The sequence below is a fragment of the Bufo bufo genome, chromosome 2, assembly GCF_905171765.1.
Source record: "Bufo bufo chromosome 2, aBufBuf1.1, whole genome shotgun sequence".
In the NCBI taxonomy this organism is placed as follows: domain Eukaryota; kingdom Metazoa; phylum Chordata; class Amphibia; order Anura; family Bufonidae; genus Bufo; species Bufo bufo.
This window is the reverse complement of record NC_053390.1, coordinates 403,941,118-403,968,556: the sequence shown is the minus strand read 5'-3', so window position 1 is coordinate 403,968,556 and position 27,439 is coordinate 403,941,118. Positions and strand designations below refer to the sequence as shown.

Below are 27,439 nucleotides of genomic sequence, written 5' to 3'. Positions count from 1 at the left end.
AGTGCTGGAGGTTAGCCATCACAGGCCTGGGCTATAAAAAGATTGCCAACACCCTGAAACTGAGCTGCAGCATGGTGACCAAGACCATACAGCGGTTCCACTCAGAACAGGCCTCGCCATGGTTGACCAAAGAAGCTGAGTGCACATGCTCAGTGTCATATCCAGAGGTTGCATTTTCAAAATAGATATATGAGTGCTGCTTGCACTGCTGCAGAGGTTAAAGGGGTGGGGGGTCAGCCTGTCAGTGCTCAAACCATAATGCACAGGAAAGCCTGCTTTGCTGAAGACAAGCAGACTAAGGACATGGATTCCTGGGAACAAGATAAACTTATTTGGTTCGGATGGTGTCAAGAGTGTGTGGCGGCAACCAGGTGAGGAGTACAAAGACAAGTGTCTCTTGCCTACAGTCAAGCATGGTGGTTGGAGTTTCATGGTTTGGGGCTGCATGAGTGCTGCCGGCTGTGGGGAGCTACAGTTCAGTGAGGGAGCCATGAATGCCAACATGTACTGTGACAGACTGAAGCAGAGCACAAACCTCTCCCTTCAGAAACTGGGACGCAGGGTAGTATTCCAACATGATAATGACTCCAAACACAACTCCACGATGACCACTGCCTTGCTAAAGAACCTGAGGGTAAAGGTGCTGGACTGGCCAAGCATGTCTCCAGACCTAAACCCTATTGAGCATCTGTGGGGCATCCTGGAAGGTGGAGGAGCACAATGTCTCTAACATCCACCAACTTTGTGATGTCGTCATGGAGGAGTGGAAGAGGATTCCAGTGGCAACCTGTGAAGCTCCATTAAACTCAATGCCCAAGAGAGTTAAGGCAGTGCTGGAAAATAATGGTGGCCACACAAAATATTGACACTTTGGGCGCAATTTGGCCATTTTCACTTAAGGGTTTGCTCACTTTTGTTGCCAGCGGTTTAGACATTAATTGCTGTGTAGTGAGTTATTTTGAGGGCACACCAAATTTACACTGCTATACAAGCTGTACACTAAGGCTGGTTTCAGACGGGCATTGTGGGTGCGTTGCGGGAAAAGATGTGGGTGTGTTGCGGGAACATGCACGATTTTTCCCCGGGAGTGCAAAGCGTTTTAATGCGTTTTGCACACGCGTGAGAAAAATCAGCATGTTTGGTACCCAGGCTTCTTCACAGAAGTTCGGGTTTGGGTTCAGTATTCTGTATATAATTTTATAACATGGTTATAAGGCAAAATAATAGCATTCTTTAATACAGAATGCTTAGTAAAAGGTCAATTGAGTGTTAAAAAATAAAAAAAAATATGTAACTCACCTCCTCCAATTGATCTCGTAGCTGCCGGTCTCCTGTTCTTTCTTCAGGACCTGTCAAAGGACCTGTGGTGACGTCACTGTGCTCATCACATGGTCCATCACCATGGTGATGGATCATGTGATGTATCATGTGATGAGCACAGTGATGTCACCACAGGTCCTTTGACAGGTCCTGAAGAAAGAACAGGAAACAGGCAGCTATGCGATCAATTTGAGGAGGTGAGTTATTTTTTATTTTTTATTTTTAACCCTCAATTGACCTTCTACTAAGCATTCTGTATTAGAGAATGCTATTATTTTTTCTTATAATCATGTTATAAGGGAAAATAATACAGTGAGTAGACATTCATCCTAGTACCCATGTGTGAAAATCGCACCAGAACTGCACTTGCTTGCGGATGCTTGCGATTTTCACCCAGCCCCATTCACTTCTATGGGGCCTGTGTTGCGTGAAAAACGCACAATATAGAGCTTGCTGCGATTTTCACGCAACGCACAAGTGATGCGTGAAAATCACCGCTCATGCACAGCCCCATAGAAATTAATGGGTCCGGATTCAGTGCGGGTGCAATGCGTTCAGCTCACGCTTTGCACCCGCGTGGAAAACTCGCCCGTGTGAAAGATGCCTAACTTCTTTGCATTGTATCAAAGTGTCATATCTTCAGTGTTGTCCCATGAAAAGATATAATAAAATATTTACAAAAATGTGAGGGTTGTACTCACTTTCGTAAAATACTGTATACTTCTCCTACTTTTTGTTCTTTTATTTTGGAAACAAAGATAAATGAAACAAATAATAAGAGATGGTTGAGAGAACAGCATGACATATATGTAAACCCTGAAGGGTATCTGTTGGCTATGGCATCATGATTAAAGCGGTTTTCTCACTTCAGCAAATAGCATTTATTACATAGAGGAAGTTAAGATAAGCCACTTACTAATGTATTGTTATTATTCATATTGCTTCCTTTGCTGGCTGGATTCATTGTTACATCACATTATACACTGCTCATTTCCATTATTACGACCACCCTGTCCAGCAGTGATTGTTGTGTTTCCACACTACAGGAAAAAGCATTGGCCTCTCTGGGGGCCAGGATCGGGGGACCGCACATCGACTAGTGCTTTTTCCTACAGTATACAAGTGCGACCACCACTGCTGAATTGCAAGGTGGCCGTAACCATGGAAACGAACAGTGAACAATGTGATGGAAAAATGAATCCAGCCACCAAAGGAAGCAATATGGAAAATAACAATACATTAGTAAGTGTCTTGTATTTACTTCCTATACATAATAAATGCTATTTACTGAAGAGACACAACCCCTTTAAGCTTTGCTACTTAAAGTGCTAATTAATGCTGGGCTCACTTGCTAAAATATTTTTTTTTATCAAATTAGTTCAGATCACATATATTGCTAATGATTAAACATTATACATTATTATACGTTATACACTCACTGACAAAAAAAATCACCAACGAAGAGTTGTTGTAATTGAAAGAAAGTGTATTTGTGAATGTAATGATGATATACTGTATGTACAGTCAGGTCCATAAATATTGGGACATTGACATAATTCTAACATTTTTGGCTCTATACACCACCACAATGGATTTGAAATGAAATGAACAAGATGTGCTTTAACTGCAGACTGTCAGCTTTAATTTGAGGGTATTTACATCCAAATCAGGTGAACGGTGTAGGAATTACAACAGTTTGCATATGTGCCTCCCACTTGTTAAGGAACCAAAAGTAATGAGACATAATAATAATCATAAATCAAACTTTCACTTTGCAGTCAATTACAACCTGAAGTCTGGAATGCATAGACATCACCAGACGCTGAGTTTCATCCCTGGTGATGCTCTGCCAGGCCTCTACTGCAACTGTCTTCAGTTCCTGCTTGTTCTTGGGGCATTTTCCCTTCAGTTTTGTCTTCAGCAAGTTAAATGCATGCTCAATCAGATTCAGGTCAGTGATTGACTTGGCCATTGCATAACATTCCACTTCTTTCCCTTAAAAAAAACTCTTTGGTTGCTTTTGCAGTATGCTTTGGGTCATTGTCCATCTGCACTGTGAAGCGCTGTCCAATGAGTTCTGAAGCATTTGGCTGAATATGAGCAGATAATATTGCCCGAAACACTTCAGAATTAATCCTGCTGCTTTTGTCAGCAGTCACATCATCAAAAAATACAAGAGAACTAGTTCCATTGGCAGCCATACATGCCCACGCCATGACACTACCACCACCATGCTTCACTGATGAGGTGGTATGCTTAGGATCATGAGCAGTTCCTTTCCTTCTCCATACTCTTCTCTTCCTATCACTCTGGTACAAGTTGATCTTGGTCTCGTCTGTCCATAGGATGTTGTTCCAGAACTGTCAAGGCTTTTTTAGATGTCGTTTGGCAAACTCTAATCTGGCCTTCCTGTTTTTGAGGCTCACCAATGGTTTATATCTTGTGGTGAACCCTCTGTATTCACTCTGGTGAAATCTTCTCTTGATTTTTGACTTTGACACACATACATTTACCTCCTGGAGAGTGTTCTTGATCTGGCCAACTCTTGTGAAGGGTGTTTTCTTCACCAGGGAAAGAATTCTTCGGTCATCCACCACAGTTGTTTTCCGTGGTCTTCCGGGTCTTTTGGTTTTGCTGAGCTCACCGGTCCGTTCCTTCTTTATAAGAATGTTCCAAACAGTTGTTTTGGCCATGCCTAATGTTTTTGCTATCTCTCTGATAGGTTTGTTTTGCTTTTTCAGATTAATGATAGCTTGCTTCACTGATAGTGACAGCTCTTTGGATCTCATCTTGAGAGTTGACAGCAAAAGATTCCAAATGAAAATAGCACACTTGAAATGAACACTGGACCTTTTATCTGCTCATTGTAATTGGGATAATGAGGGAATAACACACCTGGCCATGGAACAGCTGACATGCCAATTGTCCCATTACTTTTGGTCCCTTAACAAGTGGGAGGCACATATGCAAACGGTTGTAATTCCTACACCGTTCACCTGATTTGGATGTAAATACCCTCAAATTAAAGCTGACGGTCTGCAGTTAAAGCACATCTTGTTCGTTTCATTTAAAATCCATTGTGGTGGTATATAGAGCCAAAAATGTTACAATTGTGTTGATGTCCCAATATTTATGGACCTGACTAAGTGATTACAATGTAAGAGCGAAAAAATACAAACCGGATTCCAAAAAAGTTGGGACACTAAACAAATTGTGAATAAAAACTGAATGCAATGATGTGGAGATGGCAAATGTCAATATTTTATTTTTAATAGAACGTAGATGACAGATCAAACGTTTAATCCGAGTAAATGTATAATTTAAAGGAAAAATACGTTGATTCCAATTTTCACGGTGTCAACAAATCCCAAAAAAGTTGGGACAAGTAGCAATAAGAGGCTGGAAAAAGTAAATTTGAGCATAACGAAGAGCTGGAAGACCAATTAACACTAATTAGGTCAATTGGCAACATGATTGGGTATAAAAAGAGCTTCTCAGAGTGGCAGTGTCTCTCAGAAGCCAAGATGGGTAGAGGATCACCAATTCCCACAATGTTGCGCAGAAAGATAGTGGAGCAATATCAGAAAGGTGTTACCCAGCGAAAAATTGCAAAGACTTTGCATCTATCATCATCAACTGTGCATAACATCATCCGAAGATTCAGAGAATCTGGAACAATCTCTGTGCGTAAGGGTCAAGGCCGTAAAACCATACTGGATGCCCGTGATCTCCGGGCCCTTAAACGACACTGCACCACAAACAGGAATGCTACTGTAAAGGAAATCACAGAATGGGCTCAGGAATACTTCCAGAAACCATTGTCAGTGAACACAATCCACCGTGCCATCCGCCGTTGCCAGCTGAAACTCTACAGTGCCAAGAAGAAGCCATTTCTAAGCAAGATCCACAAGCTCAGGCGTTTTCACTGGGCCAGGGATCATTTAAAATGGAGTGTGGCAAAATGGAAGACTGTTCTGTGGTCAGACGAGTCACGATTCAAAGTTCTTTTTGGAAATCTGGGACGCCATGTCATCCGGACCAAAGAGGACAAGGACAACCCAAGTTGTTATCAACGCTCAGTTCAAAAGCCTGCATCTCTGATGGTATGGGGTTGCATGAGTGCGTGAGGCATGGGCAGCTTGCATGTCTGGAAAGGCACCATCAATGCAGAAAAATATATTCAGGTTCTAGAACAACATATGCTCCCATCCAGACGTCATCTCTTTCAGGGAAGACCCTGCATTTTTCAACAAGATAATGCCAGACCACATTCTGCATCAATCACAACATCATGGCTGCGTAGGAGAAGGATCCGGGTACTGAAATGGCCAGTCTGCAGTCCAGATCTTTCACCTATAGAGAACATTTGGCGCATCATAAAGAGGAAGGTGCAACAAAGAAGGCCCAAGACGATTGAACAGTTAGAGGCCTGTATTAGACAAGAATGGGAGAGCATTCCTATTTCTAAACTTGAGAAACTGGTCTCCGGGGTCCCCAGACGTCTGTTGAGTGTTGTAAGAAGAAGGTGAGATGCCACACAGTGGTGAAAATGGCCTTGTCCCAACTTTTTGGGGATTTGTTGACACCATGAAATTCTGATTCAACATATTTTTCGCTTAAAATGGTAAATTTTCTCAGTTTAAACTTTTGTTCCGTGATTTATGTTCTATTCTGAATAAAATATTAGAAGTTGGCACCTCCACATCATTGCATTCAGTTTTTATTCACGATTTGTATAGTGTCCCAACTTTTTTGGAATCCGGTTTGTAAGTTTATTAGGGAAAACTGTACAATTGACTGCAGGCTCTAGTACCCTGTTGGGCCACCTCTAGCCTGAATCCAAGATGTGACCAGGTTCTGTATAGTATCCTGTGGCACATTTGCCCACAGATTTTAAAGCTGAGCCTTTAGATCCTGCACAATCAAAGTTGCCGAAGCTGGTCCCATATATGCAAAATTTTCGATTGGCAATAAATATGGAGACTGGGCAGGGAAAGAATGTGTTGCAATCTGTTGGAAACATTTGTGGGAAACCATTGCTGTGTGTAGGAAATCATTATCTTGCTGAAATGAGTGTAGTTAAAAGGAGTTAGCCTTATGAAAACTCATTTGTTTACAAAATGTAAAAAAATCTTAATAAAAATAATTTCAGACTTTTATGCAGTTATATGCCTTATCACATTGAAATATACAGTATTAGTACCATACACAGAAGCCATGTGATGCTGAACCAAATAGGATCCTCTGAATCTGATCTGCATGCCACCCAAAGTACAAAAATGAAGTAGACAGGAATATGCGTGAAAAGATAAATGATAATATAAACACACACGTTTACACAGAGGTGCAGGATGACTCCATTTTCCATTTTCTGAGCATCTGGCAACATCTTCCCCTTCCAAACTATACCCACTATTACAATGGTACTTTACAGTGCTACGGACAGTAGAACTTTCATACTCAACGCGTCCATTTTGTAAATCATTTGGGATTTCACATCTGGTCTCTGAAAAGAAAGACTTTTTGGAGATCATTGTACATAAAATAGCTAGTTAGACAGCATTGTTTAGATTCAGCTTGTGCTAAAGGACACATTATTTTTTATTTGAAATCTGTTTCACGGGAAAAAAAAGGATTATGGCCAATTCTTGTGGTGGTTTCCATGTGGAAACTGTGGCAAATATTCACATGAAGATATAAGTACCTTTTGAATGGGGCTTAGGTTGGTTGACATCACATTTTTAACATCCGTTTAATGGATACATTGTACAAATAAGAAAACTAAAGTGCAGCACACCACACTTTTTTATCCTTCATAGCCCTCTATGCCCACTGTATGCCATCAGCCTGTTAATGTATACGTTTTTTGTATATGTTAAATAGATGGCAAAAAGGGGATATAAACCCAGCCTTAATCAGTAGTGTTGATCGAGCACCAAAGTGCTCGTGTGCTCTGGACAAACACATTGGTATGCTTGTGTGCTCTACCGAGCACCTGAGCACAATGGAAGTCAACGGGAGAACCCCATTCACCCCCTGCTTGGAAGAGAAGAGGGTGTCTGGTTCACAAAAAAAGGTTAGAAATTGATGGAAACCCCATCAAAATAGTTTGGAAACAGCATTAAGAGGATAGCTGGATGCGTCTTGGACTCCTATTATCTACAAAATACAATAGACAACCACACAAAGGCTATATGCCAAAAGCCACGTATGGGCAGCCTTGTGCACTATGAGACATTCCAAACAATGTTTATGCAAATGAGTTTTTATATGACAAAACTGTACAGAAAGGTTATTGAATATTATGTTAGGACAATCGGAAAACTTTTTGTCTCCCTAGTGATATTGATCTAGGTGCACAGGTCCACCCAAGCCATCCAACAGATCTGAAGTGACTTTGAGCCTTACTGGCTCTCAGTCAGAAGAGAACTGGTTTGGAATATCTCATAGTGCACAAGGCTGCCATTGTAAGGCATGCTGACTAAGCCGTTCATCTGTCTCATGGATAGATTGATGTCTTGAATATACCTGGCTTTTGGCATATAGCCTTTGTGTGGTTGTCTATTGTATGTCATAGATAATAGGAGTCCAAGACGCATTCAGCCATCCTCTTAATGTTGTTTCCAAACCATTTTGATGGGGTTTCCAACTTTCCATCAATTTTAACCTTTTTTTGTGAACCAGATACCCTCTTTTCTTCAGAGCAGGGGGTGCCTGGTTTGATGCTCGGGTCTCCCATTGACTTTCATTGTATTTAATTGTACTCGAGCACCCGCAGTATTCGGCCGAGCACTCGGATGTGCCGAGCATAGCAATGCTGTAGACACTCTGAGCATGATTATTATTACAAATTATTACTCTATGCTCAAGATGGATGAGGCCTACACACAACACCTAAAACCAGCAGAGCAGTACAACAGAGTTATTTAATTACTTAATAAGGAAAACAGCCTAGCTAATATAACATTTGTTCTTGACTTGGTCCTCTTCTGGATCACCTCATACCTCACCAACCGTAAATGTAGTGTATCCCACTCATACACCACTTAGCTGTCTAACCTTCTCTCTTTTTTGTCCCTCAAGGCTTTGTCCTGGAAACCCCAGGGAACCTTACTGTTTTCCAGGTATATGTTTGGCCCATAGCTTTTAGTACAAATTGGCTTTATATGCTGATAACACTTAAATGTACCTATCTGGGCCAGAGTTCACCTTCCAGCTATTCAGATTTTTACAGTGTCTCTCAGCTATATTTACTTTCTTTTCTCCTTACTTCATAATACTCAATATGAAGAAAACTGAAATCATCATCTTTGCCTCATCTAATGTCTGTTAGCACACATATTACTGTTAATGGCTTGCCGCTTCCTCAGTCTCACAAATCCACTTCCTGATGTGTTTTCACCATGTACTGTAAGCCACACAGTCGCTTCCTGTCACTCCAACTTCAAAACATTTCGCAAGTCCACTCTTTCGCAAGTCACTCAACCTCAAGTCAACAAAAATAATATTGCACACCCTTATTTCCTGCATGGACTACTTCAAGGGGTTGTCTGGGTTCAGAGCTGAACCTGGATATATCCCCATTTTCACTTAGGCAGCCCCTCTGAAAGAAGCATCGAAACAGTTCATGCTCTGATGCTCTCTCTTGCCCTGCGCTTGATCACAAAGAGCAAGTTTTTTTTGTTTATGTTTTTACACTGCTAGGTGGAGGCTTCCACCTAGCAGTGTTGTCGGTTACATCACCGGCACTGATCGGCACACTTTTGTGCTGTCCTAGTCATTTTACAAGCTAGGACAGCACCAAAGCCCGTCCATTAGTGCAGATGACTTCACCGGGCTCACTGCTAGGCAGAAGTCTTCGCCTGGCTTTCCCCATGGAGATCCCAGTACGTTGCCAGATCTAAAAGAAACACAAAAAACATTTACCCTGTGTGATTCAGCCCAGGCAAAGGAGAGCATTGGAGCATCAAATACTTTGATGCTCATATCAGAGGCTGATTGAAAGCTATCTCTGTATACACACTTACACAGAGAATGCTATCAATCACTGATAACACCTCCCCCTGTAAAGCTATCAGTGACTGACAGCTATTTCTGTATACACACTTACACAGGGAAAGCTATCTATAGATACACACTTACACAGAGAATGCTATAAGTCAATGATAATACCTCCCCGTGTATATCTATCAGTGACTGACAGCTATCTATATATACACACTTACACAGGAAATGCTATTAATCACTGATAACACCCCCCTGTGTACAACTATCAGTGACTGTCATCTATGTATACACACTTACACAGAGAATGCTATCAATCACTGATAACACCTCCCCTGTGTACAACTATTAGTGACTGACATACAGTACAGACCAAAAGTTTGGACACACCTTCTCATTCAAAGAGTTTTCTTTATTTTCATGACTATGAAAATTGTAGATTCACACTGAAGGCATTAAAACTATGAATTAACACATGTGGAATTATATACATAACAAACAAGTGTGAAACAACTGAAAATATGTCATATTCTAGGTTCTTCAAAGTAGCCACCTTTTGCTTTGATTACTGCTTTGCAAACTCTTGGCATTTTCTTGATGAGCTTCAAGAGGTAGTCCCCTGAAATGGTTTTCACTTCACAGGTGTGCCCTGTCAGGTTTAATAAGTGGGATTTCTTGACTTATGAATGGGGTTGGGACCATCAGTGGCATTGAGCAGAAGTCAGGTGGATACACAGCTGATAGTCCTACTGAATAGACTGTTAGAATTTGTATTATGGCAAGAAAAAAGCAGCTAAGTAAAGAAAAACGAGTGGCCATCATTACTTTAAGAAATGAAGGTCAGTCAGTCAGCTGAAAAATTGGGAAAACATTGAAAGTAAGGGCTATTTGACCATGAAGGAGATTGATAAGGTGCTGCGCCAGATAACCTGGCCTCCACAGTCACCGCACCTGAACCCAATCGAGATGGTTTGGGGTGAGTTGGACCGCAGAGTGAAGGCAAAAGGGCCAACAAGTGCTAAGCATCTCTGGGAACTCCTTCAAGACTGTTGGAAGACCATTTCAGGGGACTACCTCTTGAATCTCATCAAGAGAATGCCAAGAGTGTGCAAAGCAGTAATCAAAGCAAAAGGTGGCTACTTAGAAGAACCTAGAATATGACATATTTTCAGTTGTTTCACACTTGTTTGTTATGTATATAATTCCACATGTGTTAATTCATAGTTTTGATGCCTTCATAGTCATGAAAATAAAGAAAACTCTTTGAATGAGAAGGTGTGTCCAAACTTTTGGTCTGTACTGTATATTGATATATATACACTTACACAGTGAATGCTGTCAATCACTGATAACAACTCCCCTGTGTACAACTATTAGTGACTGTCATCTATGTATAGACACTTACACAGGGATTGTTATCAATCACTGGTATCATCTTCTCCGTGTACTACTGTCAGTGACTGACAGCTATCTATGTATACACACTTACACAGAGAATTCAGTCACTGATAGGACAGCCCCTGTTTACAACTGAAATCAAAATGAAAGTTTTTACAAGTTTTATTAAATTTATTCCCACAAAACTATACATCAATCTGCTCTGCTCCTCCTGCTCTATAGCATACTGCCTGCAGATTGCATTGTATTTTGTGGTGACAGGTTGTCCTTAATTCTTACTTTTTGAGAGTTCAGTTGTACAAAGGGACTGTTTTATCAGTTACTGACAACTATCTATATATACACAGAGAAAATGCTATCATTCACTGAAAAGATGGCCCCGTGTACAGTTGAAGTAAAAAAGAACACAGATTCTTGCACATGGCTGTGTGTTCCCCGTGGCCGTATTGCGGCCAGCATACAGCGGGTCCACAATACACGGGACACCGGCCGTGTGCATTTTGCATCACAGATGTGGACCCATTCACTTAAATGGGTCCGCAAATCCGTAGATGCGTAACAAAAGTACGGAACGGAACCCTACAAAAGCACTACGGAGTGCTTTCGTGGGGTTCCGTACCGCAAAAAGATAGAACTTGTCCTATCTTTTTGCAGGACGGACAGAACGCGGACCCCATTCAAGTGAATGGGGTCGTGATCCGCATGCGGCATCCCCACAGTCGGTGTCCATACATTTCAGACTGCAATTTGCGGTCCGCAGCACGGGCAAGAGACCTTAAGTGTATACATTTCAAATTTTTATATTTTTTCCCCATAAAACTATATACAATCTGCTCAGGTTCTTCTGCTCTATAACATGCTGCTTGCAGTTTACACTTTATTTCGTGTTGACTGTTTCTCTTTAAAGAATGTCATATACTTGAAGTTCAAAAAAGTCTTTTTTTAAGTCTTATGGAAACTAACAGAATATCACGTTGACTTCCAATGTGTTAAAAAATTGATATTTTATTGTCCGTGTTATGGTCATAAATTTTCCATGCACCAGTTTCCTGTCAGGAGAAAATGGCTCTTTTGGTCTGGTGTTGATTCATTTGTTTTTTCTTGACACTGGAACAACAAATGCTGTTGATCAAAATGATTAATCTGTTAAAGGAAAAACTAAAAAAAAATAAACATTTTTTTCTGTTGGGACAATGAGTGGAAAAACTGGTATCAACTTCTGACAACACATATTCTATATAGGTTATTTTTTAGTCATTTGTTATCAATGCTACAACTGAATGGATGTAAGATATTGAAGATGTAAGCATACCTGGTACAAATTGTTGACCCTGAATTGCTATGCCGTATCCCTGTTAGGTTAGGACATGTAGAGTTGCAAAATTACAGCTCATTACATGTTCATGTGACATTACACTTTTCACTCCAAGAAATCTTTTAAACATATGGAACTTTGTTTCTTTAAATCAAAGATACTCTTAGCTACTTACTCACACACGTAGGAGCTGATGGGCGCCATTGTTTATCCACATGACATATTCTATGGCTTGGACCATGAATTTCATATCCTTGGTTACAGCTATAATGAATTTCATCTTCAAAAAAGTAGCTTGTGCCATGAATGAGACCATTCTCTATTAGTTCTGGCTGGTTGCAGGAAATCCCTAACGGGAAAACGTTTTTAAGTAATTATAAAATATATAATATTGATTTGATGCCATTGTGCACAATAGATACTGTATATTGTATTATGCTTGGCTTATCTCTCATTGCAATAACGACTAAATATGATTTCCATTTGTTAAAGAGGTTGTCCCATCAAAGATGTGAACACTAGAATGATCAGCTGATCTGTCCCCCTTGTGGCACCCCCAGAAAACAGTTGATTTTGCTGGGGAATGCCAGGCAGTGGAACTGTAGTATTAAATAGCAGCCATTATTTTTTTCCTTTTAACCCTTTTGCTAAGGACCACCTCCTGTTTCTAGCTGAAATGGAGATAATAGACATCTGTTTTTCTCAGATTTGTCATTTTACTTTGGAAACTTAAGTGTTTCCACTTACTTTGGAAGCTAAAGTGGGAACCAGATGAGACACGTGATCTGCCTGCAATTAAGAAATGATAATTACTTACTTGGCAGATCCTGCACAGCTGCTCTGGTTCTCCTAGCTGGGATCTCTTTATCTTGATATCAAGTTGACAACATATGGCTGCTGCAGCCAATCACTGGCCTCTTCGATGCCCCTGTGAGGCCACTGATCGACTGCAACAGTCACGTATTCTCAACATGATTTCATTTCTGCAGCCAGGTTAATAAATCCCAGATAAGAGAAATGGAGCACTGCATGGGATCACTTCTTTATTGCAGGTGGATCTCCTGTGTTGTCAAGCTCCCTCCTGAAATACCAGAATAGCTTTTTTTTCCCCTTATTTGCACCGAACAAGATGGAATAAAAAGTGATCAACATATCTCAAGTATCCCAAAATGTTAACAATGAAAACTACAAAAGGTCCCCCAAATATCAAGCCCTCACACAGCTCTGTAGAAAAATAAAAAGTTATGAGTATTGGGATGTGTCGATGCAAAAACATTTGGTGTCTCTGTAATCATACTGATCCAGAGGATAAAGTTAGCATTTTATTTATGCTGCAAAGTGAATGTCGCAAAAGGATAAATGTTAAAATTCAATGACGGTATTGCTGCCCCCCCAGAAAGAGTTAATAAAGGTTAATCAATGAGATATGTGTAGCCCAAAATGTGCAACTTGTCCCATAGAAAACAAGCATACAGTTAGATTTAAAAAAAGTTATAGCTCTTGGAATGTGACAATCAAAAAATTAAAAAAATTCCTTGCCCAAAACAGGCTAGTCACTAAGGGGTTGTTTCATTTGGGCAAATGGCATTCATTATGTAGTCTAAGTTAATACAAGACACTTACAATACACTAATGTATTGTGATTGTCCATATTGCACCAGCCTTTCTCGTGGCTGGGACAAGAGCCGAGGTTTTTTCTTATGGTGTTCAAGCGCGGCCACCACTGTTGGATTGCAGGTTGGTCATAACACCTGGAAACAAGCAGTGTATAATGTGATAGAAAACTGAAGCCAGCAAAGGAGGCAATATGGACAATCACAATACATTAACAAGTGATTTTTATTAACTTTCTTTACATGATAAATGCCATTTAAGCAATGATTCTAAAAGAGAATACCTGCTTAATGGTGCCAAATGGAGACACTATAAGGCAGCATTCAATGTCTATGACTCTGTAGTACCCTGTGAAGGTTCTCCCATCTGCCTGATACCTAATAGGCAAGCCAGTATTTCCCTTCGTAAGCATCTACCAAGGGATGTAGGCAATACTCTTTCAAGTAGACACTATAACAATTGTTATTGCAATATAGCATATTACTTTTGCACTGAGGATCCACTCCACTCCATGATTTGTTTGCCTCACACACTCTTTCAATTGAACCCTAAAAAAGAAAACACAAAATTATTAAATATAAAAATGTCAAAATATATGTTAGAATTTTCAGCATATCAAATATAATAAAATTCCTTCTTTGAAATGTATTGCTTTCACTAACCTGTGATGCAAACCCATTGCTTGCTGTTTCTGTGGCAGCAAATGACCTTGCCGCTAATTACGATTCTGGTTATCCCGTCTATGGCTTCATACAGGCATGACTTAACCAGTTGCCGACCGCCCACAGACTATAAACGTCCTGGGGTCGGGATTTTGTATCTGAATGGATGTTTTACAGCAATTCAGAAGGCAGGTCACTGACATCAGGCCCCCATCACAGCAGCTGTGCAATTAGTGTGCAACTGGGATCTATGAATGGACATTCTAAAACAGGGAGCATCAACCTTCGGCACTCCAGCTGTTGTGAAACTACAACTCCCAGCGCAGCTGTTGTGAAACTAATTGCACAGCTGCTGTGATGGGGGCCTGATGTCAGTGACCTGCCTTCTGAATTGCTGTATACACAGTGCTGAAGAAACGCTGTGCATACAGCTAAGGAAGCGATATGTGATATGCTTCCTGTTCTGGCCTGGCGGTCATGTGACTGCCGGGTCGGGAGACTGCAGGAGCTGCCAGGTCTTCCTGATACTACAATCAGTCATGCAGTGAGGCTTTACAGCATAGTGTTGTAAGCCTCTCTGGGTCTTGTATGACCTTATGGGGGAGACAAAGTGTAACATATAAAAAAAAAAAAAGTGTTTTATAAAAGAGAAAAAGACACAGATGTAAAAAATGCACCCTTTTCTCTAATTAAGTAATACAAAAATTGTTCAAAATAGAAAAAACAATAACGGTGTTGGACCCCCTTTTGCCTTCAGAACTGCCTTAATTCTACGTGGCATTGATTCAACAAGGTGCTGATAGCATTCTTTAGAAATGTTGGCCCATATTGATAGGATAGCATCTTGCAGTTGATGGAGATTTGAGGGATGCACATCCAGGGCACGAAGCTCCCGTTCCACCACATCCCAAAAATGCTCTATTGGGTTGAGATCTGGTGACTGTGGGGGCCATTTTAGTACAGTGAACTCATTGTCATGTTCAAGAAACCAATTTGAAATGATTCGAGCTTTGTGACATGGTGCATTATCCTGCTCGAAGTAGCCATCAGAGGATGGGTACATGGTGGTCATGAAGGGATGGACATGGTCAGAAACAATGCTCAGGTAGCCTGTGGCATGTAAACGATGCCCAATTGGCACTAAGGGGCCTAAAGTGTGCCCAGAAAACATCCCCCACACCATTACACCACCAGCCTGCACAGTGGTAACAAGGCATGATGGATACATGTTCTCATTCTGTTTACGCCAAATTCGGACTCTACCATTTGAATGTCTCAACAGAAATCGAGACTCATCAGACCAGGCAACATTTTTCCAGTCTTCAACAGTCTAATTTTGGTGAGCTCGTGCAAATTGTAGCCTCTTTTTCCTATTTGTAGTGGAGATGAGTGGTACCCGGTGGGGTCTTCTGCTGTTGTAGCCCATCCGCCTCAAGGTTGTGCGTGTTGTGGCTTCACAAATGCTTTGCTGCATACCTAGGTTGTAACGAGTGGTTATTTCAGTCAACGTTGCTCTTCTGTCAGCTTGAATCAGTCGGCCCATTCTCCCCTGACCTCTAGCATCCACAAGGCATTTTTTCCCACAGGACTGCCGCATACTGGATGTTTTTCCCTTTTCACACCATTCTTTGTAAACCCTAGAAATGGTTGTGCGTGAAAATCCCAGTAACTGAGCAGATTGTGAAATACTCAGACCGGCCCGTCTGGCACCAACAACCATGCCACGCTCAAAATTGCTTAAATCACCTTTCTTTCCCATTCTGACATTCAGTTTGGAGTTCAGGAGATTGTCTTGACCAGGACCACACCCCTAAATGCATTGAAGCAACTGCCATGTGATTGGTTGACTAGATAATTGCATTAATGAGCTCTCACATAGCAAAGTAAACAAAAAATAAAAAAGTTTTGGCTCTTAAAACCATTTCATTAAATTCCATGTCACAAAATCCAGATGCCGCTCCTTCCCTTCTGAGCCCTGACATACTCCTAAATATCAGTTTATGACCATAAATGGAGTGTTACTGTAGTCAGAAGAAAATGGGCAGCAAATTGTGGGATGATATTCTCTTGTTATCCCTTGTGAAAAAGAAAGTTTGGGCCCAAAAAAACTTTTTCTTGTAAAAATGAAACATAATTTTTCATTTTCACAGCCAAGTGTTTATAAATTCTATGAAATGCCAGTTGGGTCAAAGTTCTCACTACACCACTTAAAAATTCCTTGGGTGGGGTAGTTTCCAAAATGAGTTAAATTTTCAGGGGTTTCCACTGTAGGAGTACCTCAGAAACTCTTCAAATGCAAATGTCGCCCAAAGACCATTCTAGCAAAATCTGCCCTCCAAAAACCATATGGTGCTCCTTGCCTTCTGAGTGCTGCCATGTGGCCATACAGCAGGCTTTGACCACATCAGGGTAATAAATATTGAGGTTTGTTTTGCTGTTAACCCTTGATGTGTTACAGGAAAAAATTGATCAAATGGAAAATCTGCAAAAAAGTGAAATTTCAACTCTATTTTGCCTTAATTCCTGTGGAATACCTAAAAGGTTAATAACATTTCTAAAATCCGTTTTGAATAACTTTAGGGTGTAGTTTCTAAAATGCGGCAATTTATGGCTGGTTTCTATTGTGTAAGCTCCTCAAAGTGACTTCGGAACTGAATTGGTCTTGAAAATGTAAAAAATTGCTTCTAAAATTCTAAATCTAACATCTTTAAAAAAAATTCAATAAGATTGCCAAAAAGTTGCTAACATAAAGTAGACATATGGTAAATGTTAATTAATAACTATTTTATAAGGTATTAAGTACATTTTTCAAAACTTTCAAAAAAGTTTGGATTTTTTTTTATAAATAAAGGTTAAATATATTGATTTAAATTTAATATTAACATGACATATAATGTGTCCCAAAAAAATCGCAGAATGGCCTGGATAACTAAAAGCATTCCAAACTTATTGCCATATAAAGTGACATGTCACACTCACAAAATTAGGCTTGGTCAGGAAGGGGGCCAATGGCCTGGAAGTGGTTAAAGTTGCCATCATTTTCATGAATAGAATAGATGTTTTTAAAGGGCATACAACAATTTACCCAGAAAAAATATGTTTTGTATAGTTGCAAAACCATTAGGGTACGGCCACACAATCAGGTTTCTGGATGTAGTTTTGGAGGCCAAAATCAGGATTTGGAAAGGAAAGGAAAAAGGTTTGGTACCATTTTAGCAAGTAGTGAGAAGTCTTGATGCTCTCCAAAGGAGAAACAATATAAAATATTGTAATTTGATACCATTTAATGACTAACTAAAATAAATGATATTATAAGGCAAGCTTTTGAGACTCTGAGGTCCCTTCCAACCTGAAGAAGGGACTTCAGAGTCTCGAAAGCTTGCCTTATAACCAGCTATGGTCAGTTTGCAGTGTTCACCAGCGAACACATGCGGGCTGCCATCTTTAGTAAGGTAGACTCACCCGTCCGGCGATGCACAGGTAACCCCTTACCTGTGCCTGTGCCGGGAGCCAGTCTGAAATCAAATGCAGTCACCGGGAGCAGGCAGTTCCGAGAACAGCCGCCGGGGACCTTCATCGGGCTGTTCTCGGAACTGCCTGCTCCCGGTGACTGCATTTGATTTCAGACCGGCTCCCGGCACAGGTAAGGGCTTACCTGTGCATCGCCGGACGGGTGAGTCTACCTTACTAAAGATGGCAGCCTGCATGTGTTTGCTGGCGAACACTGCGAACTGACCATCACTGCTTATAACATCATTTATTTTAGTTAGCCATTAAAAGGTATCAAATTACAATATTTTATATTGTTTTTCTTTTGGAAAGCAAAAAAAGTAAAGAAGGTATACAGGACCAACTTCTTCTCTTTTTAAATTCACTCCTCGTTTTGGCTTCTAAAACCTGACTGTGTGGTTGTACTCTTATAAACAGTTTTTGTAAGAACTCTGCAATGGTTAACAACTACAATCAGAGAAATGTCACAGATATACAACATTCTCCAACAGATGAAACACCCACATAACAGAGGATATATGTCTGACTGGGGCAAAGACGTTGACATAACATGAACAAAGCCTGATATAAAACAATTATACCGTCTCCCTCATGAGATCTCTCATTGTACACATCTTCAGAAGAACTCATTTAAACTCGTCATTTAAACTGGTCACCAGGTGGTATCTCACCCCAGCTGACTCAGACAAATGAAAACTCTGAGTTCCGACATCTTCTGGAAATGCTCCCAGTCACAAGGCCCCTACTTTCATATGTGGTGGTCTTGTATGTGATACAGCCTTTTTGAACTGAAATCCTTGTGACGATCAGGCAAATGTGTTCCCCGAATAAGATCCCTTTCCCTGCCTCTGTATTGTTAAATATCAGACTACAAGACATTCCCCACACTAAACGTAAACTCTTTTAATATTTTACAAAAGAAAAGGGCTGGGCACTCACTATATCTAGTAGCCGTGGTGCTTTATTAATTAAAATCAATTATTATAATATAATTAAAAACACATATTCTAACACACATTCATACACATCAATAATAGTATCTAAAATATAAATATAATCACTGTAACACAATGGTAAAAGGACCTTTTTTATATATATAAGAGTCAGATATGATCAGTAATTCGCATATGACCAATAGTCCGCATATATGGAGGACGAAAACAGTCCAAAACTATCCGAATGTTCAGTCCAATATCAGAAGTGTGCCATATACAAAAAGGACGGATGAAATAGTCGATCCGATATCCTGAGATCTTTTACAAAGACGAATAGTCCTGAATTCAAATATTCGCACAGTTCAAAGTAACAGCGTTAATTTCCAAATGGATAATGTGTCAGTTGTATTATAGTCTACTCACATAATAAATGTACTTAGGCGGCTCAGATCAGCAATCCGCGGCGTCCCGCGTAATAGTCAGGGTATGATCTCCGCTTGTACGTGTGAGCCACAACTTCACAATGGAATAGTCTTTGATAACTCCTAGTAGGTTTCACAGAGAGTTTTCAACAAGCTGTTTTTCAATTGAACAATCAAAGTTCCACACTTACTGGCGCCAGTAGTATCTTTGTATTCCACAGCTCTGCAGATATGCGTTCCACCTTCAATTTATTTTCTCCAAGAAGGGGCGAAGCTGCAAAGGTTGGTGGTCCTTAGGTCCAGTCGGGGGGTCCAGTACCAGACGCGTTTCGGGGCTCTTAGTGGCCCCTTCCTCAGTGGTATCTTTTAATATTTGATTTCCGCTGCAAAATCCCTAATCCTGCAGTGGTTGCATAAGTTGAATCACATATACCATATGGAGGAGCTGTCAGCTTGGGAAACCAGGTCACACTCCAGTTTCTTAAAGGTTTGGGCAGACTTGATATCTTACCAGAAAACTCTTTTTCCATAATAAATTGTCAGAGACTATCTTTACCCTGTGATGCCCCTAGCAACACTAACCCCAATTGCCCTAACTTCCCTATCCTTGCATTCCTTATACCCTCTCCTACCTTTCCTATCTTGTTCTGACTGGAAGGTTTATAATTGCAGTCACTCAATAATTAGATACTGAGTCAGATCAAGTATTCTCTAGTAGAATACTTCTCTTATCAATCTGTCTCTACGAGGAGTTACTTAACAGAATGATATGTTAATGATATGAGTGTATTTTATTGTTTTATTGAACACACGTACTGTATGACTGTACCAGCTGTCAGTTTATTTTTTGAAAATTAATAAAAAGATACTGAGAATCTGTCACCATGATTCTGAACAATCTGCTATAATACGTGAATTCAGAAGATTACTACTTTTTATTTCCCTACTGTCCCTCATGTCTCTATTGTGCTGATAGTACGGGCATGTGGAACAGTAGTACTGAAGGATACAATCCAGACTGCGGTGCTATGCAAACATAATGGAAAGGACTCCTGTGCGCATGCACAGGAGTCCTGACAATGAATTTAAAGTCAACCTACTGTCCCTCATGTCTCTATTGTGCTGATAGTATGGGCATGTGGAACAGTAGTACTGAAGGATACAATCCAGACTGCGGTGCTATGCAAACATAATGGAAAGGACTCCTGTGTGCATGCACAGGAGTCCTGACAATGAATTTAAAGTCAACCTACTGTCCCTCATGTCTCTATTGTGCTGATAGTACGGGCATGTGGAACAGTAGGACTGAAGGATACAATCCAGACTGCGGTGCTATGCAAACATAATGGAAAGGACTCCTGTGCGCATGCACAGGAGTCCTGACAATGAATTTAAGGTCAACCTTAAATGCTAAAAGCGGGGGAGTGGGGTGCAGTAGGAAAATAAAATGTAGCAATCTGGACTCTTTGTCAGCATTACTTCTCATGTATTACAGCAGATAGTCTAAAATTATGTTGAGATTCCATTTAATTACTTGGAACATAGTGCATGCCTTCTCCATTTAATTGTAAGGGAATGAACTTTCCTGATCTCCGAGAATGGGATCTGATCCCTTCCAAGCTCTTGCACAGATCCATAATGTGGCGGTGTGCACTGAGCATTAGGGCTGTTTCACACGAGCGAGTCCATTGTGGGAATCGCGCTCTGATTGTGAGCGTGATCCTCCATTCCGGACACTGCTCATTCCTTTCAGGTTACTGATGTCAGGAAATCAAGGAGATTGGCTGAGCGTGGAGGACTCTAACAACCTCCTTGATTTCTCTTGATTCAGTGTTGATAGGGTTAATGACCACTTCCCTTTGCTCAGCTGTTGCTCAGTGGTCATCACTTCTACCCTTTATAGTCTCGCCCCACCCTTCTGACTATCCGGTTGATAGCTTCATTTGGGTTTGGCTGAGCTGGTGTGAGACCCTCTCTTGTGTTCCTGTTCTTCCATCTCTACAGAAGTTAAGTGTCCCGTTGTCATGATGGAAAGTGGGGAAAACCCCTCACCATACAATGTCAGAGATAAAAGGTAGCAACTAAGCCTGGATGCTGGGATAGAGGGTAGCAGCTAGACCAGGCTGCCAAGAAAAGGGAGCTCGTCACCTCCTATAGCATCCATAAATCTGGCCCTGTTCTCCTAACTGAATGAGCCGACCCTTAAGGTAGGAGGGCCCATACACTGTAACCTCAGAACCCTGAAATCTCTGAATATCCCTGAGGTTAGGAGACAGGGACAAGAGACAACCAGGTTCATCCAAGTCACATTGGCAGACTAGATGGGCCAAATGGTTCTTATCTGCCGACACATTCTATGTTTATATGTTACACATTCTATGTCTCCACAGGCCTATCAACAGAGGGAAAGCACACCCAGTAAAAAGACAGGCAAGTAACCAGTGGCCAGTAACAACTGAACCAAAACAACAGTAAACCTGGTCACTTACCTGCCGCAGCAGCTGGAAGAAACCAACAAAGAACACACCAGAAGTTAACTAGAACCCAAACAGATGCACAGCAATCCAAACACCATATAGATGCAGTATGTAATGACACATAGGAACCAGCACTCTAGCAACTGCACCACCTGGCAAATGGTTCACCCCTCCAGGAAACCAACCCCCTTCCGGAGGAATCAACATACCGGGTGACGTATAACATGCATGCAGGGACCAACACCAATAACAGCCCAGACATGTAACAACCAACATAACGCTTCACACACCCAGAACATAAACCCACACCACACATACAACAAGTGAGGGTAAAGGTACATGGAGGGTACATGAGGGAGAACAATTTATGTTCCATAAGGTGGCCCTCAAGGATTGGGCCGAAACACCCAGGCAAGGAGCAAAGCTCCAACACCAAACAAGGCTGTAGTACAACTGCACCTAGCCAGCAAGCCACAGGTATATATCAAGCCTGCGGCCACACCCAGGATACGCCTTAATCCCCACTAGCAAGAAGATGAACCCCTTGCTCTTGGTGAGCAGGGAGGCAAACCATAAAGGAGAAGTGCTCATGCAAACTGCCAATAACAGTCTGCATGGCAACCGCGTCACGGTCAAACAACATTATGACCGTGACACCCGTTTGTTTGTATTTGTTATATTCCCTGTTGTATCTGGGCCTGAGACAGAGACTTCCATTCGTCCATCTGGGGAGGAATGGGTTGTCTCTGGCCCTATACTTATTCCAGGGCATTATAAAGAAATCAGAGCCTAGGTATCCTGCTTATGAATATTCCTACCTTCAAGGTCTATTCATATTGATAGTTAGTCAGGGCCCGGATTAGGGTTGTCTAGGAGGTGACCTCTTTCTTCCCTAGTTTCCAGGCCCAGTTACTGTTCCCCTTCCCTCTTGTGTTCAGTGTGGAGTTTCCCCACCACACTGATCATGACAGTTCCGGACACTGCTCACCTCGCAGGAGTACACCACATTTTCATGATTTATAATGCTGTGTGCCTCTCCTTGACCTTACTTCTACAGAATCATAGTGACAGGTTTATGTAAGGTCAAGCAGAGGCACATAGCATCATAAATCATGATGATGATGCGCGCTCCTGCAAGTCCAGAATGGAGGATCATACACACCCACATTCGTGATTCGTGTGAAACAGCCCTTAGGATGCTAAATAACTTTTTTGTATTCATGACTATTGAAATATATTTTTCTAGAAATGGAAGTTTCTCTTTATTAATTCATTCATATTGATAACTGTTCGGTGACCATGGCACACTTGCAAAAACAGCACACAGTTGAGATCCACGTCCACCTTCATGTTTTGTTTCCTTTGAGAAATCACAGTTCCTTTGAATAGCTACAATTTCATAGTGCATTTTTATGAAACTTGAAAGCAGATGTATAGCTCACTTTCTCAGAAGTGTTTCTATGATCCGTTTTGCTTGTTTGAAATATGCATGAGTGTAATTTATCATCAATTACAATATTTGCCAGGCGCTCACTTAATAGCTTTTGTTCCTGTAAATTAGGCAGCATTTTGATACTTTAAAATGCCTTCTGTTTAGAAATGACTGAATTTCTTGAAATTTTCTTTGGGTTCAAATGAAATGAATCAGTATAAATTCTTCTGGATCTCTCTATACCATTTGACACTGTAGATCACTGTCTCCTGGGTTCTCTTAGCACTGTATCCAACCCCTTTTAAGATCTTTAACACCAAGAGAACATTAGTAATGTCAAATAGACAGTGACATATATGGCTATGGTATAGTCATAGTTGCCAGTAACGGGAAGCTCTGTGTAACCCGACATATAAAAGCATTGAGTTACATTGCAATCTGCTGATGCCCTGTGTTGCTGCAGCTGTCTGTGACCATGCTGTTATTAGAGAGTAGTGATGAACGGCAGGGGCAATATTCCAATGGGAAGCAAGTTTATTTTTGTGCAGAAACTCTGGTGTGCGGTACCATCAAGTAAGGATCTTCAGTGAGTTTTCCTGGACCCTAATGCATCTGGAAAACCCATGTGAATGGGTTAATATAAATTATCTATTTGAGTTGTCCAGTTTGATGTTAAGCTCTTCCTCACAGGCTTTCAAATATGCGGGTGTCTGTTGGTCTTGATTGTTCAGCAATTGCTTATATATCAGAGAGAGACACTTTGGAGGGAGTGTAGGTAGCAATATATAGTTTGGATTTTTTGAACATAGTGCATGTGCTCTCGAAGACCCAATTCTGCAAGATATTCCTCTCATTTAATAGTCAACCTGTAAGGGCCGCATAATGGTCTGAGGTCGCTGTCAGGCGTGATAGATCACCTAATCTGAGCTCAGAGACAGATGACCAGACTGCGGTCTCATCAACAGGAAGATCCGAGAGCACATGCGGCAGTATGTGGAGTGGGATTAGGGGAGATAAGCGCCTACTACTCATGTTGAGTAGTGTTAAGCATGAATATTCAAATAGCAAATTTTTATTGCGAATATTGTCACTTCGAGTATTCGCGAATATTTAGAATATAGTGCTATATATTTGTTATATCGAATATTCAGCATTTTTTCCATCTGAACACATGATTCCTCTCTGCTTCGTGCTTGTGGGCCAATGAGAAGGAAGCAATGTCAAGTTCACAACAATCAGTAATCTGTAGTCAGACCTGCTAAAATGTGAAGTTGCACGTAGTGAGAAAATATATTCTAATCACTGCCGATTAGCGCAATCGCGAATATATTGGAGCACTTGACTCTATCTGCATATAAAGCGATTGTAATGTTCTGCCGTGCCAACCATTTTCTCCAGTCTCAGGAAACTTATACCAGCTTGAAAAATGCAGCCAAAGTGACCCACACCTGTATTTCGCATTACGAATAGTGATGAGCGGCAGGGGCAATATTCAAATTTGTGATATTTCGTGAATATTGTGTAGAATATTTGTCATATATTCGCAAATTAGAGAATCCGAGATTATATTCTTGATTGCGAAAATTAGCTATGCATTATGGGTCACTTATGCTACATTTTTCAAGCTGGTAGAAGTTTCCTGAGACTGGAGAAAATGGTTGGCACGGCAGAACATTACAATAGCTTTATATGCAGATAGACTGCTCCAATATATTTTTGCTTGCACTATAGCTCAATCTAACCTACACTCAGGGGCGTAGCTATAGGGGGTGCAGAGGTAGCAGTAGCTACCGGGCCCAGGAGCCTGAGGGGGCCCAAAGACCCTTGTGCCACATAAGACACTGATATTATAGAAAGTGCATGCTGGTCAATTTAAACCTCTGGCTGGAGGGAAGCGGTTAGGTTAGGAATTTAGCATGAGGGGGTGCCCTTTCAATGTTTGCCCCTTGCCAACAAGCACTGAGGGACGGGGGCCCAAGCTGAACTCTTGCACCAGGGCCCACGTGAGCTTAACTATCTGAATTATATATATAAATTAACTGTCTAATGTAATACAACCAAGCACAGAGCACAGCAATGACACGGCTGTCTCTTTCATAACTGCAATAAACTTTAGAAAATAGCTGCTGGGGAGGTTTTTATATAGTAAGGGGCAGGCAACTTTTCTATTGGTTGCTAGGGATGTTGCTAAGATGTGACAAAGCCTTCTCATTGGACCCACGAGCTAGAAGAAGGGAGGGATGATCACCTGATGTGTACTGTGTTGAAAAAAAGAAAATGATAATATTTGTCATTACGAATATATAGCACTACATTACAAATATTTGCGAATTCTCGAAGTGCCGATATTCGCGATAAAAATTCGCTTTTCGAATATTCGCGCTCAACACTAGTTACGAATTCGCATTACGTGATTTTTACATTGCCGATTTTTCACATTCAATAAAATAATCTCAAATTCTCGAAATTTACGAATATATGACGATATTATATCACTAATGTTGAGTGCAGTTGATTTGTGGCAGCAGCTGATAGTACTTCTTGTGAGCTCCTGTCTATTGGGTGGGGGGGGGGGGGGTTATGCCATAATAAGTGTTCTCTATTTTTCTCTAGCAAAGCCTTTTCCATGCTTACATGTATGGGTTAGAAAGAGCCAACCATCTTTGTTGGATAGCTTGGATATATACTGAGATATCCGGCAGGGATATTCCTCCTTGTTTCCTTTTCCTAGTAAGTAGAGAAAGGGGTAATCTAGCCTTTTTATTTGCCCATAGGAATTTTCCCATGATCGTCTTTAATTTGATGACATACTGTATGCTTTGGTTGTAGCAGGGTTAACACACAAACTCTTAACTCAAATTTCTTAACTCATCGCGTTATCTTGAAACAAAAGCCATTAAAAAGCAATTGAAGGTTGCTTAACGCATTTAGTTTAGATAACACGTCTCAGAAAGCATGTGTGTTAACTCTACTACATATGTAGGAAGAGAGCGTAGAATATATAATAATTGTGGGAGAATGTATGTGGTTAGTACACTTTTCCTTCCTAGCCAGGACAGCATGGGTAGTGAGGAGTTGGATAAGAAGGTTTTTATCTTCCATAACAAGGGTATGTAGTTTAGCTGGAAGAGATAATTGGGATTAGCCAAGACCAAGATACCCAGATATTTAATTGCACTAGTGGAACATTTAAATGGGGTTAAGTCCTTAATAAGCCTCTGTTGGATAGGGGATAGGGACACCCCTAGGGCCTCGGATTTCTCTAGGTTTATCTTGAAGTTAGAGACCTCTCCAAACCTCTTAAAGACTTGCAACACATAGGGTATGGCCTCCTGAGGGTTAGTAATCATCATCAGCAGGTGATGATTACTGCCTACCATAACTGTAAACCTCTTATGTTGGGGGATTGTCTAAACTTTAGGAGTAACGTTCTAGGGTTAATATGAAAAGCGTAGGAGAGAGAGGGCACCCCTGCCTTGTCCCATTTTTTATTTGAAAGGTGTCTGATAAGGTTCCATTCATTAGTATATGTGCTGAGAAGGCAGAGTAGAGGGAAAAAATTGCCTCTATGAATCTGACACGGAAGCCAAAGGACTCCAGGGTGCTACGCATATATTGCCAACTCACTCTATCAAATGCCTTTTCGGCGTCAGTCCCTAAAAGGACTAAAGGCGTCTTCTTCCCTTTGGCAAAATAAACTGCATGTAATACCCTACTGATATTATGTCTGCCCTCTCTGCCAGGTACAAAACCCACTTGTTCCTCACCTACAAGGCCAGGTAGCAATTTAGATATACGATGACTCAGCAGTTTAGCCCACTATTTCAGATCGGTGTTGAGGAGGGAAATTGGTTGATAACGGATCTTTCCCTTCCTTATGAATTATGGTAATGTGAGCCTCCTGGGCCTACAGGGGAAGGGCAGTTGCCTGCATCAGGGAGTTGCATATTTTATAATAGCTCAAAAAATAGTGGTTTATTAGTTATCTTAAAACATAACTTTTACTAATGAAATTAAAAGATAGGCCCAATATATGAGTATGATAAAATTATGAGAGCGGCGATATTACAGGTCAATGTGCATGGCGGCACCCAAATAATTGATGAAAAAAGAGAAAAAGTGCTCCACGGCACCTGAAATGAAACCCGTGTTCCTACCGCTCTGTCGTCAACTTCCAGGGTGCAGGGTGCGTCCTGATGACACCGAAGTGAATAGCTCCAAACCGGACGCTCAGCTGCTGGAGGCGGCGGGGTCAAAAGCGACCCTAATTTGACCCTATATTGTGGTCTAAGGTTTGCCTGATAGTGATATGTATAATCTTTGCCTTCTGGGTTGAAAACTCTCCAGATG

At 41.0% G+C, this 27,439-nt stretch overlaps 1 protein-coding gene across 4 annotated transcripts in view; it reads right to left on the bottom strand.

Annotated features, from left to right (window-relative positions):
- SVEP1 (sushi, von Willebrand factor type A, EGF and pentraxin domain containing 1) overlaps nucleotides 1–27,439 on the bottom strand; it is a 459,579-nt gene that overhangs the window by 63,369 nt on the left and 368,771 nt on the right. For all 4 annotated transcript variants that reach the window (XM_040417268.1, XM_040417271.1, XM_040417270.1 and 1 more), the window contains 3 exons: nucleotides 14,136–14,199; nucleotides 12,213–12,386; nucleotides 6,653–6,826 (listed from right to left, as the gene is read on the bottom strand). In XM_040417268.1, coding sequence (XP_040273202.1) covers nucleotides 6,653–6,826; nucleotides 12,213–12,386; nucleotides 14,136–14,199 — 412 coding nt within the window. The remainder of the gene's footprint in view (nucleotides 1–6,652; nucleotides 6,827–12,212; nucleotides 12,387–14,135; nucleotides 14,200–27,439) is intronic.